We start from the raw sequence: 16,864 nt of genomic DNA, 5'->3' as shown, positions 1-16,864 counted from the left end.
GAACAAATCAACGAAGGAGATGATCAGGCATTTTTCTTTTTCTTTTTTTTTTTTAAAGGTTTATTTTATTATTATTTTTTTATTTTTTTGGAAAGGCAGATATACAGAGAGGAGAGACAGAGAGGAAGATCTTCCATCCGATGAGTCACTCCCCAAGTGAGCGCAACGGGCCGATACTATGCCAGTCCGAAGCCAGGAGCCTCTTCTGGGTCTCCCACGCGGGCGCAGGGTACCAAAGCTTTGGGTCGTCCTTGACTGCTTTCCTGGGCCACAGGCAGGGAGCTGGATGAGAAGCGGGGCTGCTGGGATTAGAACCGGTGCCCTTATGGGATCCCAGGTGTGCAAGGCGAGGAGGACCTTAACCCTGCGCCACTGCGCCGGGCCCAGATCAGGCATTTTTCAAAGGAACAAATTCAAATTGCTAATAGACATACATAAATGCTCAGGCTTTCCATCGTTTAAATACATATAAAAACCACTTGGAGGTTCCACCTAACAATGAGATTAGCCTACATTTGGAAATATACTAACAGCACCTGCTGATGTTAATAAGGGGACGAACTTGTAAGGCTATATTTACAGCAGCACAATCTAAAATAGTTAAGACATGGAAACAACCCTGATGCCTATTAAAGAGAAATGGATTAAAAAAAAACTTTGGTATATCCATAGACTTTTCAACACTGTTTTTGCTACATTTCAGGGGATTTGATATTTTTGGTTTTATTTACATTTACAAAAAAGAAGTTTTTGTTTTTCTTATTAAATTCCTTACTGACTCATAGGTCACACAATAGCATCATTTACTTTAGGAAAGTCTTTAGTTTTCTTTTTCATTTATTTTGCAATGCATTCAGTAAAATATAACTTCATGTGGTTGTAGATTTTCTATTTTTTCTTCCTGTTGTCGGTTTTGCTTTATGACCTTTCGTTTGAGGGGATGTGTAGTAACGACTAGAGAATATCACGTACAGATGTGAAGATATAATTCAGTTTACATCTCTACTTAGATAAAAGCTGGACTCCCAATGAAACTCTTAAATGTATCTTGCCAATAGGATGTTGGACTCTCTGCTATGGTTCATTTCTACAATATCAGGATACACTTAAATAGCAGAATAATGGGCCTATGACTGATTGTGAAGGACTATACTATTGTAGTTAGATGGGGGAAGCCAATGTGGGGTCGCAGACCGACACTTGGTGGGGGGTGGGCAAATCCTGGAGCCTATGGAACTGAATCATGGATTAATAAATAATTTTTTAAGAAAAAGAATCAAATCCTATTGTTTGCCCAAAATGGTCCCAATTAGAGACCATTATGCTCAGTGAAATAAGCCAAGCCTAAAAGGGCAAACATATTTTCTTTCTAATATAAGGCAACCTTCATGCAAAGTATGAATAAATAGATATATAGGTAGACATGTATATTCATTTATTCATCTAGAGAAACTATATAAAGGGAACTGTCATAGTGACTGCTGAATGTACAGTGCAATAGGCATCCTCCTGAAAAAAAGATGGACTCCCAGTAAAGCTGTTTAAATAATATGCTGACAATAGGATGCTGGCCTTTCTACCATTGTCTATACCTACGATGTCAGAATACATTTAAATAGCAGAATGATGGAGTTGTGAATATTGTTAAAATGGGGAAAATCGGTGGACAGAGATTGGGGAAAGTAAAGAGGAGAAGTTCCTAGCCTATGGAATTATAACATTTTTAGCCGGACATGACCACTGTAGTGAATGAAGTCTCATGTGTGTGTTTTTTTTTAAGATTTGTTTAATTTTTATTGCAAAGGAAGATATGTAGAGAAAAGAGATAGAGAGGAATATCTTATGACTGATGATTCACTTCTCCAGTGACCACAACAGCCAGAGCCGTGCTGCTCCAAAGCCAGGACCCAGGAGCCTCTTCCAGGTCTCCCACATGGGTGCAAGGCCTCAAGGCTTTGGACTGTTCTTGACTGTTTTTCCCAGGCCACAAACAGGCAGATGGATAGGAAGTGGGTCTGCCAGGATTAGAACCCCTGCCCATATGGGATCCTGGTGCATGTAAGGCAAAAATTTTAGCCTCATGGCTACCTCATGGTGCCCATCTCATGGGTTATTCTACCTAGCCTCCACTACTCAGTCAAGATCTGAAGGCATGGATGAGTGAGTATAACAAATTTAGGGCACCTTGCTATACCAGAAAGTTGGGATGAAAAAAGAGATCTTCTAGAAAGGGTTTTATTTTATATAATCTTTTGCTGAAAGATGTGGAACTTGAATTCACTATCCCAACAATAATAACAGAAGTGATTTCTTGTTGGGTTAGGAGATGCTTGCTGATAATGAACAATAATCAGTCAGGGTGGGTGCAGTAGTTAAGTCTTTGCTTACAATGCCTGCCTCCCGAGTGAGAATGCCGAAGTTGTAGCTTCAATTTCCTGCTAACAAAGCCTGAGAGAGTGCAGATGCTGCCTGAGCGTTTCTGTGTGTGCCAATCACATGGGAGGCCCAAAGGGGACACCTGGCTCCTGGCTTTGACTTGGCTCAGCTCTGGCTGTTGTGGGTATATGGGGAGTGACAGATGATCACTTTTAAGTAAATATGAATATGCAAGTTAAAATTTTCAAAAAAATAAAGTACCTACTTTTAATTAATATTTTCTTAGAAAAATGTGAGGTTTGCCGGGGAAATGATGTAATTTTCATTAATGTGGGAAATGAGGTTTTACTTAATATACTTTTAAATATGTAACTTATCTTGTCCAAGATAAATTATATGCAATATTTTCCCTCAATGCAATCTAATCTGAGTCTTCTTATCTTGGTTCCCGGATGTCAGTGTCAGTGAAGAGTAGGTAATAAGAGGCTAGATCCTAAATCACCCTATCTTCATTTCACATTTTCTATTTAGAAGTTTTTTGATTGCCAGGAATTGTTTTTTTTTTTTAGTTTCAGTACTTCAGTTTTTTTTCCATTGTAAAATTTGAGTGGAAATAGTGCATACTGTTAGACTGTCTGAGTAATAGAACAGATTAAACAACTTTAGAATTTATCAATTTGCTATCTCTTGGTTTCTGTGGATCCCTATCTCAGCCCATGTCATCTCGGTTTACTGTTCAGGGTTCCCTGAGGCTGAAACGTGGGGTCAGCAGGTCAGCGGACTGTTCTGAGGTGGGGAACCTCTTCCAAGCTCACTGGTTGTTGATAGACTTTCATTTTAGCAAAGAGTCCCTGCTTCTTTGTTGTTAGCCCCTAGAAACTGGCCACCAGTGCTCTATCCACTTTAAATTGTACCACGCCTGCTAGCGATTTCCAAGTCTGGGTTCTTATGTTAGACTTCCACCATGGCCTCTATATCTCCAGTTCCTGGCACCACTCTCCACCTTCTGTGATACTATGCTGAGGCCACACTGTTGTCTGTATAACATTTCTCCCACTTCTAGTTGGAGCAGTTCCTAGAAGTAGCTAGGTTGTTGGTGGTGCTGATGTTGCTGGAACCTGTTGGCCATTATGTCTGAGGGCCACACGAACGAACCTATTTTGACCCATATGATGCAAAAGTCAGTATTATTTTCACTGTTGGACCAGTACAATGCACTGAGCTCAGTGAGTTCGCTCCCAAATCAGGACATGCGCAGCTCATTGTTGTCCCTGTAGTCTTAAAACCTTTGCCACACTGTACAAGATGACACCTGATGTGCCACTACTAGACTTCTTGATCTACTGACCATCATTTCTGAGGGCTACCTGGACCTATCTTGGGTGGAACCTGTAAGGTACCATGTTGTTGCAGTTCACTGACCCAGAAATGGGTTCACTTCCAGCTCAGTGCATGTGTAGTCCTGTCACATAACCTTTGCCTCCCTACACAAGATGACATCTGATTCAGTTCTATGGGGCACACTTGGCTGTGAAATCCACCCTGTTCCTGCCCAGCCCATCTGGAACCTACTGCTCTGTCTCTGCTCCTGTTCAAATCAAATGGACCAGCAGGACTGGTAGCTCTTTGTTTGGGTTCACCTCTTGAGCTTTGTTCTGAACTCTCTTCCCACTTTGTTACTGGTGGAGCTCCTGCTTCCTGGTGCAGTGCTTATCATGCCTGGGGCATTGATCACTGCAACACCATAAGGGTTTGTTTGCTGCTTTTCCGTGTCTGTCAATCTCCAGGTGCCCCTCTGCTGCTATCTGCCCTCTCCTATTTCTTGAAATGTGCCCTCTCTGCTTCACACTGCCTAATGTTTCTCCGTCTGTTTACACGTCTTTACCCTGTTCTGCCATCTTGATTCAAATGTTTTAACTTCGCTATTGAATGCCTTTGCCATTTTAATATATTGTTTGATCCGTTTGTACAATTTGGAAAGATATTTCAATTTAATTTGAATTACTGTAATTTCATTCAAGTTTCTTCATTTTTCTCTATGAATTGTTTTATGTTTTAAGTTGCCAATGCTTTTAATGCCCAAATATTGTTAAAAGCTTTTCCTTTATAATGTAAAATACATAGTGTTCCATGATACACTGGCTAATTTTCCAGAACTCATAAAGCAAAATTCTTGTTTTTTTAAAACACTGTGATACTACTGAATTGAAAACATGAATTTTTAAAGTGAGATTTTATTTTGGTAAGAGTCATTATGACTTAATATTGCCATGCAGTTGAATATTACCAAAAAAAAGATAGAAAAATATTGCAATTACTGCAGTGGCAGAAGCATCAAGAACTGATAGTGTGCATTGAGCTTAAGAACTTCCTGGTCTTTAACAATAGTGCTGCTCATCAGCATTTATATACCACAGTTTGAATTAAATTAAATTAGATTGAATCTAAATTACCTGTTTCTGAGTAAATGGGATCTGGTAATTCACTGCTAAGTCAATCTGAAAACTCATGTCATAATTTAGACTTGATTTTCCTTTATGAGTATGATGCTAAGAATCATTCTTCAATATGCAATTCTAATTTCCATTCTAGTCTATATGGTATCCCCTCTCTAGAAAAATAACCAAATCCTAATGCAAATGTCTGTGCATTTTTATTGCAAATGTTTTAACGTTTTGAACAGAGTATGGGCCATTTGAGCACAAAATAAGCTGTGGGTTTTAATTTTGTAGTTAAAAAATGGAAATCTGCCTGCCTCAGGAACAAAAGATGAGGAGAATTTTGGGAAAATACAAAATCACCTGTATAACCTCTCTTATGTTTCATCAGTGCAACAACAGATGACAAGCACAAAGAATTAAGTTTAGGAAGTTAAATAATGTATACAAATATGTATTCTGTTTAAATATCATAATATGTTTAAATAATTTATTATATTTCATCATATTTACTGATGCAGTAAATAAAGTTTTGAATTCTTTTTACAGTAGTGAAATTGTTAGCCTTATCAATATTAATCTTTGATCAGATTTAAACATTTTAGTTGTTTCATTAGCAAGTGTTAATGTGTTCTATTATAAATGGTTTCTTCATTGGAATATTTTTGTGCAGAACCTTGCCTTTTATGTAATAGAACATAAATTACCCTAAAACTGTTGGTTATACTTGTTGAATTGGCCATTTAGAGATAAAACTCATTTCTGAAATTTGAGACATAGAATTGGTGGAAGTTGAATTAGTGCTTTTAGCTTTACAAAAGGGAGCTCTGTCTTCACCGCTTGACAATTTATACAGAAAAAGCCAAATTATATATAAAAATGTATTAACTAGAAAACCATATTAGAAGCATAGATTTCCTGTGTAGTTCAATATTAGCCATTGTTTTTTTGCTATTATAAATATTTGATTTCTGATTTTAATACATCAGGGTCTCCAACTATCCTTATAAATATTTGAATATTATAATTATAAAGAGGTAACAAGTATATTTTTTGTCTTCTTGTCATTTTAAAGGTTCGCTGTCCTTTAAAAAATATACTGTTTTTGAAAGAAAAACCTCTACCAAGAATTGTATTTTTCAAGTATTTCCCTGAGGAAATTAGGTATGATTGCAATGTCAATATAAAGTTCTCTGTATTTTAACTGCTGCCATCATGGTATAAAAGTTAATTTTTGTTTCCTTGTGCAGCTTGACCTTTTAGCTGATATGAATCTGCTTTTAGAATTTCTATGTAGAACAATGACATTTTGATCTCTAACATTTACTGCTATTCATTCAGTAAACTTAATACTAGTAAAAATACTCTAGTAGTTTATAGTAATATGTAGAAAAACATCATAAGACCTAACTGCAAGTATTTTGAGGTCAATTGGATAAAAATATGGATTGGCAATAATATGAATAATTGGAATTGGGAAAGTATAGAAATTAAAAATTAGTCTGTAAACATTGATTTCTGTTTAAACTCACTTACTGCCTGGCTAACCTACTAAAACTTTGTTATCCATGTATAAAATGGCTTTAATATCACTTTTGGGACTATTCCAAGTATTAATAAAATAATGTATGTAAAGCACTTGGCATAACTGTGAGTTTGTATATACTTTATATATGGTAGCTTTTTGGAGAAAAGTATGCAAGAGACAAAACAAATATGGAGACCACCAATTAGGATCTACAACTGTTGGCATGTAAATTATGCTTAAAAGGTACCCAGGAAGAAGAGGCCAGTGCGATACTATAGTAGGCTAAGCTTCTGCCTGCCATGCCAGTATCCCATGTGGACACCTGTTCGAATTCTGCTCTACTCACTGTGTATGACTTGGGAAAGCAACAGAGGATGGCTCAAGATCCAGAGATTCTAAATTCCCCCCATGTGTGAGACCCGTAAGAAGATCTTGGTTCCTGGCTTAGGATCAGCTCAGCACCCACCATTGTACTCATTAGGGGAGAGAAACAGCGGGTGAAAGATTTTCTCTTTCTGTCTCCTTCTCTGTTATTCCTACCTTAAAATGTAAAAACAAATCTTAAAAAAAAAAAAAGCTACCTAGGAGGAACAAATTAGGGAATTAGGGTAGAGTGGAAGACAAATAGAATCTGTTTTATTTGTATTCATATCACATTTATATGAGAATTGATAAGATCAATGTAATAAAAACTTACTACCATATAGTTGGCAAAAATCAGGTACCCAAGATGGGGAGACTGTAAATGCAGGAGGGAATAATTTGTATCAAAGGAGTTGCAGAGGTTTGATGATTTTGTCAAGCTTTGGAAACTGCCAGTAGAATTTTCTGATCATCTGTACTATCAACTTAGGGGCAAAAGCCAGTTTAAAGACTATTATATCCCGTGTGAAGGGCTATGGACTCCACGTTAAAAATGTTGAAGAATCACAAGGGAAATTTAAGCGACGGAAAAGAACAATGTTAGGAGAGGAATCACAGAAATCTCTTCCAGTGTTAAACCAGCATGTTGTGTTGACTGGGGGAAGAGCTGCTGGAGGGTTCTGAGACTGACTGTACTACAAAGAAACTGGTTACATTGGTGAACTAACCAAGGGAGTAGTTAGTGCATTCATGAATGCTTTTATTTACTTTAGAAAGAATTTAAGCAAATCTTTACATATAAAGGGCTTACATTGGGAATAGTTGGCATGTGGTAGAATTTCATTCTGTTTAATGGCTGTGTAGTATTCTATGGAGTAGATGTACTACATACAGATTCTTTATCTGTTCCTCTTTTGATGGGCATAGGGGTTGATTCCATGTCTTAATAATTGGGGATTGTGCTGCCGTAGATATATGGTTGAAGGTCACTTTCACTTCCTTTGGATATATTCCCAGAAGTGGGATACCTAGGTCATACAGTAGATCAATTTTCAGTTTTCTTATCACCCTCCCTACTGACTTCCATAGTGGCTGTATTAGCCTGCAGTCCCACCAACAGTGGAGTAGAGGGAACTTTTCTTCTTACATCCAGGTCATCATGTGTTCTTAATAGATATACGAGTGTGGGCCAATCTCACTGCACTTAGGTGGAGCCTCAAAGTGGCTTTTATTTGTGTTTCCCAGATGGCTAGGGAGCCTGAGTATTTTTTGTATGTTTATTAGTTGTTTCACTTCGTTCCTTGAAAAAATACCTGCTCATTTCCTTTATCCATTTCTTCATAGGGTTGTTTGTTTTGCTGTCATTGAGTTTCTGAAGCTCTTTGTAAATCCTAGGTATTAGTCCCCTCTCTGTTGTGTGGTGTTCATAGATGGTCCAAACTGGAAACCATTATGCTCAGTGAAGTAAGCCAATCTCAAAGAGCAAACATCATATGTTCTCTCTGATATGAGGTGACCTTTATGCAAAATTCAAGATCAATAAATATATAGGTAAATATATATGCATATAACCATCTAAAGTAACTGTATAATGGAGACTAGCATGCCAAAAACTGAAGATATGTCACTGTATGCATGTCTACTTGTGAATAAAAGGACTCCCAGTGAAACTGTGAAATATATCTTGACAATAGGATGGTGAACTTCCTACCATGGTCTATACCTACAATGTCAGAATATACTTAAATGGACTTGTGACTATTGTACTAACACGGGGGAAAGCAGTGCAGTGGGGGAATCCCTGTACCTATGAAAGTTAAAAAAAAAAAGGATAGAATAGTTGGTATAATACTTACAGAGAATTATCTAGAATGTTTGTTTCTGATGTCTCAATATAGAAAGATGTTTTATTCTGTCTCTAAAACTCATTGGTTCTGTATTGAAACTGGGTTTCTGAACTGTAATTTTATCATAGATTTTACACACACACAAATATGTAATCAATAAGCCATGTGCTAATCTTCCATAGGAATTTTATGCTTCTCCAGAATAGATGATCATATTTTCTTAGGTTGTAGTAGAATATTTAGTCTCACTTTGCTTTTATTTGTTTTTTTAAATAAAAAGTAAATAAAAATGATACATTGAGATATCAAATTGTTTTCTTAAAGCAGAGCCAAATTAAGCTTCAAGTATGATCACTTGTTTTGAAGAATAACTTTGTTAGAATAACTTGGTAATTTAGGCAATTTCCTGATGTTGTATGTCTGTTATTGCTAATCTCAGATATTATCTCAGACCTTATTATGTATATCAAGTTGATATTTTGAATAAATCCATCAATTTGCCTTTCATAAAATAGTGTTTTTTCTCTTGCAAATTGTGACATTTTCTTAAATATCAGAATATTAATGTACTTCATTCAAATGAATTTAATGGAACTTTTTTCATCAAGTCATGAAAGTCAAAATATTGGTCATTGTTATTTAAATACATGAAAGTGTAGCATATATTAACTTCAAGCTTTGGGTTTTGGCTATCTTTTAATATGAATTTACTTTTATGATCAAAATGTGTTATCACTGTTTATTTAATTTCAACTGATTTAGTTTTTAGCATGTTGCCTTATAATTGCAAATTTCAGCTGATAGAATGAATATTTTGTGGATGTTTTTGATTGTCATTGTTTAGACATTTGCTGGATAATCTGAAAAAAATCATTAGATAAGAGGGTGTTTCAAAGGTTGTAGTTTTAGTAACAATTTTCAGAGTGATTTTTGTAAGCATTTTGTATGAGTTGTGGGAAAAAACAAGACTTCAAATGGAAATGATTTAGTGGTTCTAAAAGGCAATAGTCTATCATTATATCAAGTGGTAAAAGTCATTCTAATTAGATAATTATGGGCATTACAGTCAGCAATCTTCCATCAGGTCCTGGCCTTGTGGCACATTGCGTAAAGTTGCCAATTGAGTGCTGGTTTGAGTCCTGGATGCTCCATTGTCAGTTCCCATCCCTGCTGATGGCCTCAGAAAAGCACATGAGAATGGTCCCTGTGTTTGGAGTCCTGCTATCCCTGAGGAAAGACCCGTGTGGAGCCTTTGGCTCCAGGGTTTGTCTGATCTAGCCTGGCCATTGCAGCAATCTGGGAAATGAACCACAAGACAGAAGATCTCTCTCTTTCTTTCCCTCTCTTTGTAACTCTGAACGAAATATATATCATATGTATCTCATATATACGTATATATGAGAGAGATTAATTCTGTTTAGGAGCTGACATGTGATACAGTGGTTAAGCAGTTCCCATCTCCTAGCTTTGGTCTCACCTAGAGCTGGCTGTTGTGGCCTTCTGTGGAAGTGAACCTTGGGCTGTAGTATTTCTGTTTCTTTATTTTTCTGCCTTTCAAATCAATAAATTAACGAAAGTAAGTTGGATATGAAACATTAGCTCAGCTGAAAAGATGTTTCGGGAAAACTGATTTATTGACTTGTGTTAGTATTTTCAAACTGTAATTTCTTTTTTTTTAAGATTTTTATTTTTATTATTTTTTTGTTGGAAAGGCGGATATACAGAGAGGAGAGACAGAGAGGAAGATCTTCCGTCCGATGATTCACTCCCCAAGTGAGCGCAACGGGCCGATGCTATGCCAGTCCGAAGCCAGGAGCCTCTTCTGGGTCTCCCACGCGGGTGCAGGTTCCCAAAGCTTTGGGCCGTCCTCGACTGCCCTCCCAGGCCACAGGCAGGGAGCTGGATGGGAAGTGGCGCTGCCGGGATCAGAACCGGTGCCCATATGGGATCCTGGGCGTGCAAGGCGAGGAGGACCTTAACCACTGCGCCATTGCGCCGGGCCCATAACTGTAATTTCTTAATAAGCATTCATTTATAGATCTTCTTTTCACATGTTTAAATGTGATATTTTAGGTAATACCTACAAGTTTAGAGTAAAGCATTTTTCTCTGACTCAATTCACATTACAAAATCAGTTCTATACAGTTAAAAACCTTGTGAAAATGCTACACATGTGTTTCACATATTTTGCACCCGAATGTTTATCTTTGGGATAATCATTCCTCTAACATTTTAACACATGCTCATAGGGATATCACCTGTCATATTTCTCGCAACAAATTCAGATAGTCATGTTTGATTCTTGTTTCATTCACCTCTCACATCTGATATTTTGACATATGTACCCACCCTCATTCTAAATTATGTCTCCATTTCCTTAGAATGTTTGCATGGCTACTACGTTTCTTCCTAGTGCCACCTCCTCACTTATTTTCTTACTTTACCCTGCAGTCTATCTGTCTTTACCTTACAGCTAAAATGATGATTTCATTGCTCATTATGTCACTCCATAGCTCATTTACCTTTATCAAATATTCCAAAACTTGTCATTGGCAAGGACCCAGATGACTTGATCCCTTATCAGTCTGAATTTACTTTTAAGTATTCTGTCTCATTGTCACAGTTCTTGTAGCTTCCTGTTAGTCTTTCAAAAACATCTCTCCCAAGTGTCATCTTTATACTTAGGACATTTCCAACATCAGATGTTTGCAAATTTTGATCTGATTATTAAGTGTCAGTTCCTTAATTACCTTTTTAATGAGGCCAACTCTAGCTCTATAATCTAAAATGTGTTTCTTACCTTTCTGGTTTTTAAAAAATATTTATTTATGTGAATGTCAAAGTTACATAAAGAGAGAGGGGGAGAATTCTTCCATTTGATGGTTTACTGCCCAGATGGCAGAAAAGCAAGAAGGGTTTGTCCATGCCAAATTTAAGAGCCAGGAGCTTCTATTGGCTCTCCCAGCAGGGGCCATCCTCTGATGCTCTCCCAGGTGCATTAACAAGGAGCTGGATTTGAAGTGGAGTAGCAGGACTCAGGCCAGGGCCAACCTGGTGTGCTGGCATCCCAGGCAGCTGCTTGCTTGATTATTAATAAATTATTTGAATATTTCTTCAGGACTTAAAGTACCAAATACATTGAGTTGTTGTCTGATGAGGTCAGTTGTGAAAGAGATATGCATATTCGGGATTATTTTCCATAATTTCATCTTCAAATTTCTTTTATGTGTTCAGGTATTACATTTTCATTTTTTTGGCCTTGGTCTTCAGTGCACCAATGTTTGTTATGATTTTGTGTTTTTGTGCCTGTTTTGTTTGAACAGATTTTGAGTGTAAATGGCAGTTTGTTATTAATATTATCCTTTATATTTTTGCAGTAGTTCTTTTTAAAGTCCCTTACATCATTTTGCAATAGTTGATCTTTTTGGTAAAAATGTGTTCCCATCCTAGATGTATATATTCCATTATAAGCATAAAGCTGAATTATGACTTTAGTATGAGAATCTCTGCCATTTAGTGGATATTCAGACTGTTCACATTTGCTGAAATTGCTTATATACTGAATCTTACTCTTTTGGATTTAATTTGCCTGACTTGTAATTTACCTCATTTTCTTTTCCATGTTTTTGACAGTCGATGTTTAAGTCTTTGAACCTGTTTTCTTAGTTTTTCATTCTCGTATTTCTCAACACTAAGGTGGACTTCATATCCCAATTTACTTTAATCAGCCACATTTTATTATTTTTTTCAAATAATTAATGTAAAAATATTATATCTTTGAAAGACAGAATTACAACATAGAGAGATACAGTCACATTTTCCATCTATTGATGCACTCCCCAAATGGCCACAATAGAGCCAGATGGTAGAAATTCTGTTTGGGATTCACGCATATGCAGTAGACCATGCATATGGACCATCCATTGCTGTTGCATGTTAACGTGGGGTTGGATCTGAAGTGGTACTTCTGGGGCTGAAATTGATACTCAGAGGGGGTGCTAGTGTAGCAGTCAGCAGCTTCACCTACTGAACTAGAATACTGGCTGCCACATAATTTTCATGTTAGGATAATCCTGTTAGTTCTTAACTGCTTTGTACCGAATTATCTTATAGATCTAAGTTACTATTCATAACTTTCTTTGAATTGTTATGAACAAGCCTGAGACCAAAATTCATCTATATCTTTTCCTCTTTTTTCTAAGATTTATCCATTTTTACTGGAAAGACGGATTTACAGAGAGAAGGAAATAAGGAGAGAAAGATTCTCCATCCATTGTTCACTCCCTATGTGGCCAGAATGGCCCAGCTGAGCTGATCCAAAACCAGGAGCCAGAAGCTTCTTCCAGGTCTTCTATGTAGGTGCAGGGTCCAAGACTGGACCGTCTTCCACTGCCCTTCCAGACCACAAGCAGGGAGCTAGATCAGAAGTGGAGCAGCTGGCACATGAATTGGCATCTATCTGGGATCCCAACGCTTGGAAGACGAGGACTTAGCCACTGAGCCGTTATGCTGGCCAATCTTTTCTACTTAAAGGATACTTTTGGGGACTGGCGTGGTGACTTTGCAGGCCAGTCCCCTGTCTGCAGCAGTTACATCACATATGGATGCTGATTCAAATTTCCAGCTCCTCCATTTCAGATCCAGCCTATGGCCTGAGACAGCAGTAGAAGATGACTAAAGTTTCGAACCCTGTTGTCATGTTGAGTAGCTAAATAAGCTCCTGGTGCCTGGGTTGGGATCAGTTCAGCCTTGGTCCTGGCCATTGTGGTCATTGAGGAGTTGAACCAGGAGATGGGATCTTTGTCTCTGTGTGTCTCCTTCTGTCTCTAAATTTGCTTCTCAAATAAAAATAGGCAAATCTTTGAGAAATACTTTTTTTTTTAACTTTTAAGATAGTTTAGGCTATATCCAATCTTGTGTAGCAATACTGATTTTTATTTTGTAATTCCAGTTAGGTTCTTGTTGTGTACAACTTTGCTCTGATATCTAAGACAATTGTAAACATTTCACCTTTCGTTTTTTTGTATTCAAAAATAATAGACTTTCTCTATCTGTACAGTGTCAACACTGGTTGGTTTAAGTGTTGTGTTCCCTTTCTACTTCATTAATACGGAATAGAAGTAGAAATTCTCTGATGCATTTTGAATGATATCATAACATTACACAAATGGTTTCATAATCTAATGATTTCATTTCAGCTGTATTGGTGAAATTTACATATGGTTACCATCTTATGTAAATGATAGGAGATTTAATATCTGTTATATGGTAGCTCTAAGATATTCTGTAAACGTTGAATTTCTACGAATTCAATTATTCTAATATTATATAGTACACAAATTTAGTATTTCCATTTACACATGGGAGAACTGCAATTCAGACAGACTATGTACTTTCCTAAAAGACTTACTGCTGGTGAATGCTAAGTTGTAATCTTAATTCTTTATTCTCTATTCGGGTGCAACTTTGCATTGACTAATATGATTTCTTACATTACTTCCTGAAGAAAATGTTATTGTATAACATGTATAAAAGTTAATGTGAATGGAGAGCAACTTTAGATTATTGATAAAATTTCTTTTATCAATGTGAAATTTAATAGATGTGACATATATTATTCTCTAAGTGGTTTCCAACACTATTTCTGTGTATGCGTGCATATTGCCTGGTTATGGATATATAAAAAAAAAACTCAGTTTTTGTAATAAAATTGAAATTTATTTTTCATTTGATGAGCTGTTATTAATTGCACTAATTCAAAATAAGATCATAAATAATGCAGGAACTAACTTGCATATTTGAAGGCAGGAATATTTAATCTGTCATAGTGTTTTTTATACTTTTTGCATACATGCTTGGAGTAATTTTATAAGGTTTTTAACCATTTTGTGGACCATGATTAGTTAAATGTGTTTGATATTCTGGATGAAGGTTTTAGGCTAACACAGATTTGTTTTAAAATTTGGTGTTTCTAAGTGTCTTGATGATTTAGAAATTGTAAACTTACAAATGCTGTGATCTGTCTTCACTGGTTTTGCAGAAGAGCTTACTCAGTTTCATTCTGTCTTTTATTTTGATTTTTCAGATTGCATTCTCACAACATAACACAATCATGGATTTGGTGCAATTTTTTGTCACTTTTTTCAGGTAATTTCCTTTTTCTGATTTTGAACATGTTAAGCTTATTTTCTGATATGCTTTTTTATGAAGCAAATAAATGTATTAATTTTTTAACCTTTAACTATATAGCATGTCTTCAATAGTTTTATTATGCTTCAATATCTATTACAGATCACAGGGAATATGCTTGATACATACTTGTGATTTTTTTGTAACTTTTTTTGGTAGTTTTTACAGATTTGTTATCTGAAAGACACAAGTTCAGAGAGTCAGGAAAAGAGAGAGAAGAGAAGCGTAGATCCTCCATCTGCTGATTCTCTCCACAGATGGCTTCAGTGGTCAGGAGCTGGGCAGGTTGAAGCAGGAGCTAGGAACTTCATCCAGATCTTGCATGTAGATGGTAAGGGCCTAAGTACTTGGAGCATCTTCCGTTGCTTTTCCCAGGCCATTAGCAAGGAGCTGCACCAGAAGTGGAGCACACAGGATGTGAAACAGTGCTGATATGGGATGCTGGCATCCCAAGCAGCAGCTTTAGTTGCTCTGCTACAACGCAGGCCCTAGATGAAATTAATGTATTATTACATGATCTAATAGCTAGGATTATGTAGACTGGGTAATTCTCCTTCTCACACCTAAATCATTCAAGCCTGTTTTTGTTAGTTAACAGTGCGTGTACCACATGGATTAGTTCTATCTAGTAGAACTAAATCAACTCAATTATTTCTTACCTAATTATGCAATGTGCTTAGCAACGTGCCAAAGTCTGTAATGAATGAGAAACAGTGTGTATTTCCTCTTCCGAAGCTTGTAATCTTGAAGTACTGTTAACAGTCTGAATAGAGGCCATCAATTCCTAGAACACTACTCATCTGAGTAATTAATTTTAGGTTCATAAAAAGAGGCTTCCATAATTAACCAACTTTGGAAAATATTGTGTATAGCAAAGTTAAATAGGGCTCTTTGATTGTAGCTTACATAACTCTTCAGGGTTATGCTAATTATGCTAATTTCCAATGTGTATTTCTACAAAAGACTGTAGAGTTTAAAAGATTTGTCAAAACAAAAAAGCTGTCCTTCAGGGAACAAGTTGTTGTCATTTCCATGGAGTGTAAATAAATTCTAGGTCAGGAGAAGGATTTGAATTTCTCTGATTATCTGTAGCAGAATCTTAGAGCCTCTGGATCGTTCGTCTTTAACATCAGCATAGATTTGTGCATGTTCCTTGCTGCCTTTGTGCAGATGACACAAATGTGATTCTTTCTTCTGGCAGACATAGCCCTCATCATTGGCACGCAACTTTGAAAAGACTCTATTATGGTTTTAGGGATACGTGGTGATTATTTCTAGATTTGTGTGCCTTGGGGCCCCTATTGCATCTATACAGCTCTGTTGTTGTTAGTTGCTTAAGCAGTCCGGAGCCAATATGGAAACAAATGACAGTGGCTGTATTCCAATAAAACTTTATTATAAAAACATCTGGTGGGCCGAATTCAGCCTGTGGACGTAATTTGCCCAGCTCTGATCAGGTTTATGCTGGAATGCCTTTAATGACACCATCTCCTGAGATAGCATTTTGTATCATCAGATAACTAATTGTTCTTTATAATTGAGCTGAAATCTATCTCTCCATAATATCTCTTGTAATTCATCCATATGGCTTTATATATAAATATTAAACTTAATCTCTCATCCGCATTTTTAGCTCTTTAAATTTAAAATTCTTTTTCCAATTAGCGTACTCCCTGTTCATTTATTCAATTCTCTTGTCACATTCTTGCAGTGTTGCTCCCTTTATATTGAAAACAGTCATGATTATTTATATCCTTTACACTTCCCAGAAATTAATGCTATAAACTGATTTTTTCACTAATATGCATAGAAAGAGTGTGCATGCTTTAAATGTATCTTTACAAACTGAAACTTGAGGAAATATCTTAAATAAATTTAATCCTTTATGACTGTATTTCAGAATATGAATCAATTTTAAAGTCATTAGCAAGGTTAATATGTTCTTTAAAAGGACTAGAAGTTATAATTGAATGAGCAATACTTTCTGAATTGAGATATTTTTGATTCATAACAGTGTACAGGAAAATATAGTATGATTTTTATTATGTTTAAAAATTCATGAAGCTGCATACATGTGTAAATTATTTAAATGTTTAGGGTTTATTTTAAGCTTTTGAATTTGT

General features: G+C 36.3%; 1 protein-coding gene across 1 annotated transcript in view; it reads left to right on the top strand.

Moving 5' to 3' along the window:
* The window catches only part of ATRNL1 (attractin like 1), a 538,040-nt gene that overhangs the window by 216,162 nt on the left and 305,014 nt on the right, over positions 1–16,864 (top strand). Inside the window, exon 25 of the mRNA XM_040992049.1 lies at positions 14,638–14,699. Within this exon, the coding sequence (XP_040847983.1) occupies positions 14,638–14,699 (62 nt within the window). The remainder of the gene's footprint in view (positions 1–14,637; positions 14,700–16,864) is intronic.

This window comes from Ochotona curzoniae, unplaced genomic scaffold, assembly GCF_017591425.1.
Source record: "Ochotona curzoniae isolate NIBS_2020 unplaced genomic scaffold, NIBS_Ocur_1.0 contig_66, whole genome shotgun sequence".
In the NCBI taxonomy this organism is placed as follows: Eukaryota; Metazoa; Chordata; class Mammalia; order Lagomorpha; family Ochotonidae; genus Ochotona; species Ochotona curzoniae.
Note: the sequence above shows the minus strand (reverse complement) of the source record. Positions and strands in the feature narration are given on the sequence as shown.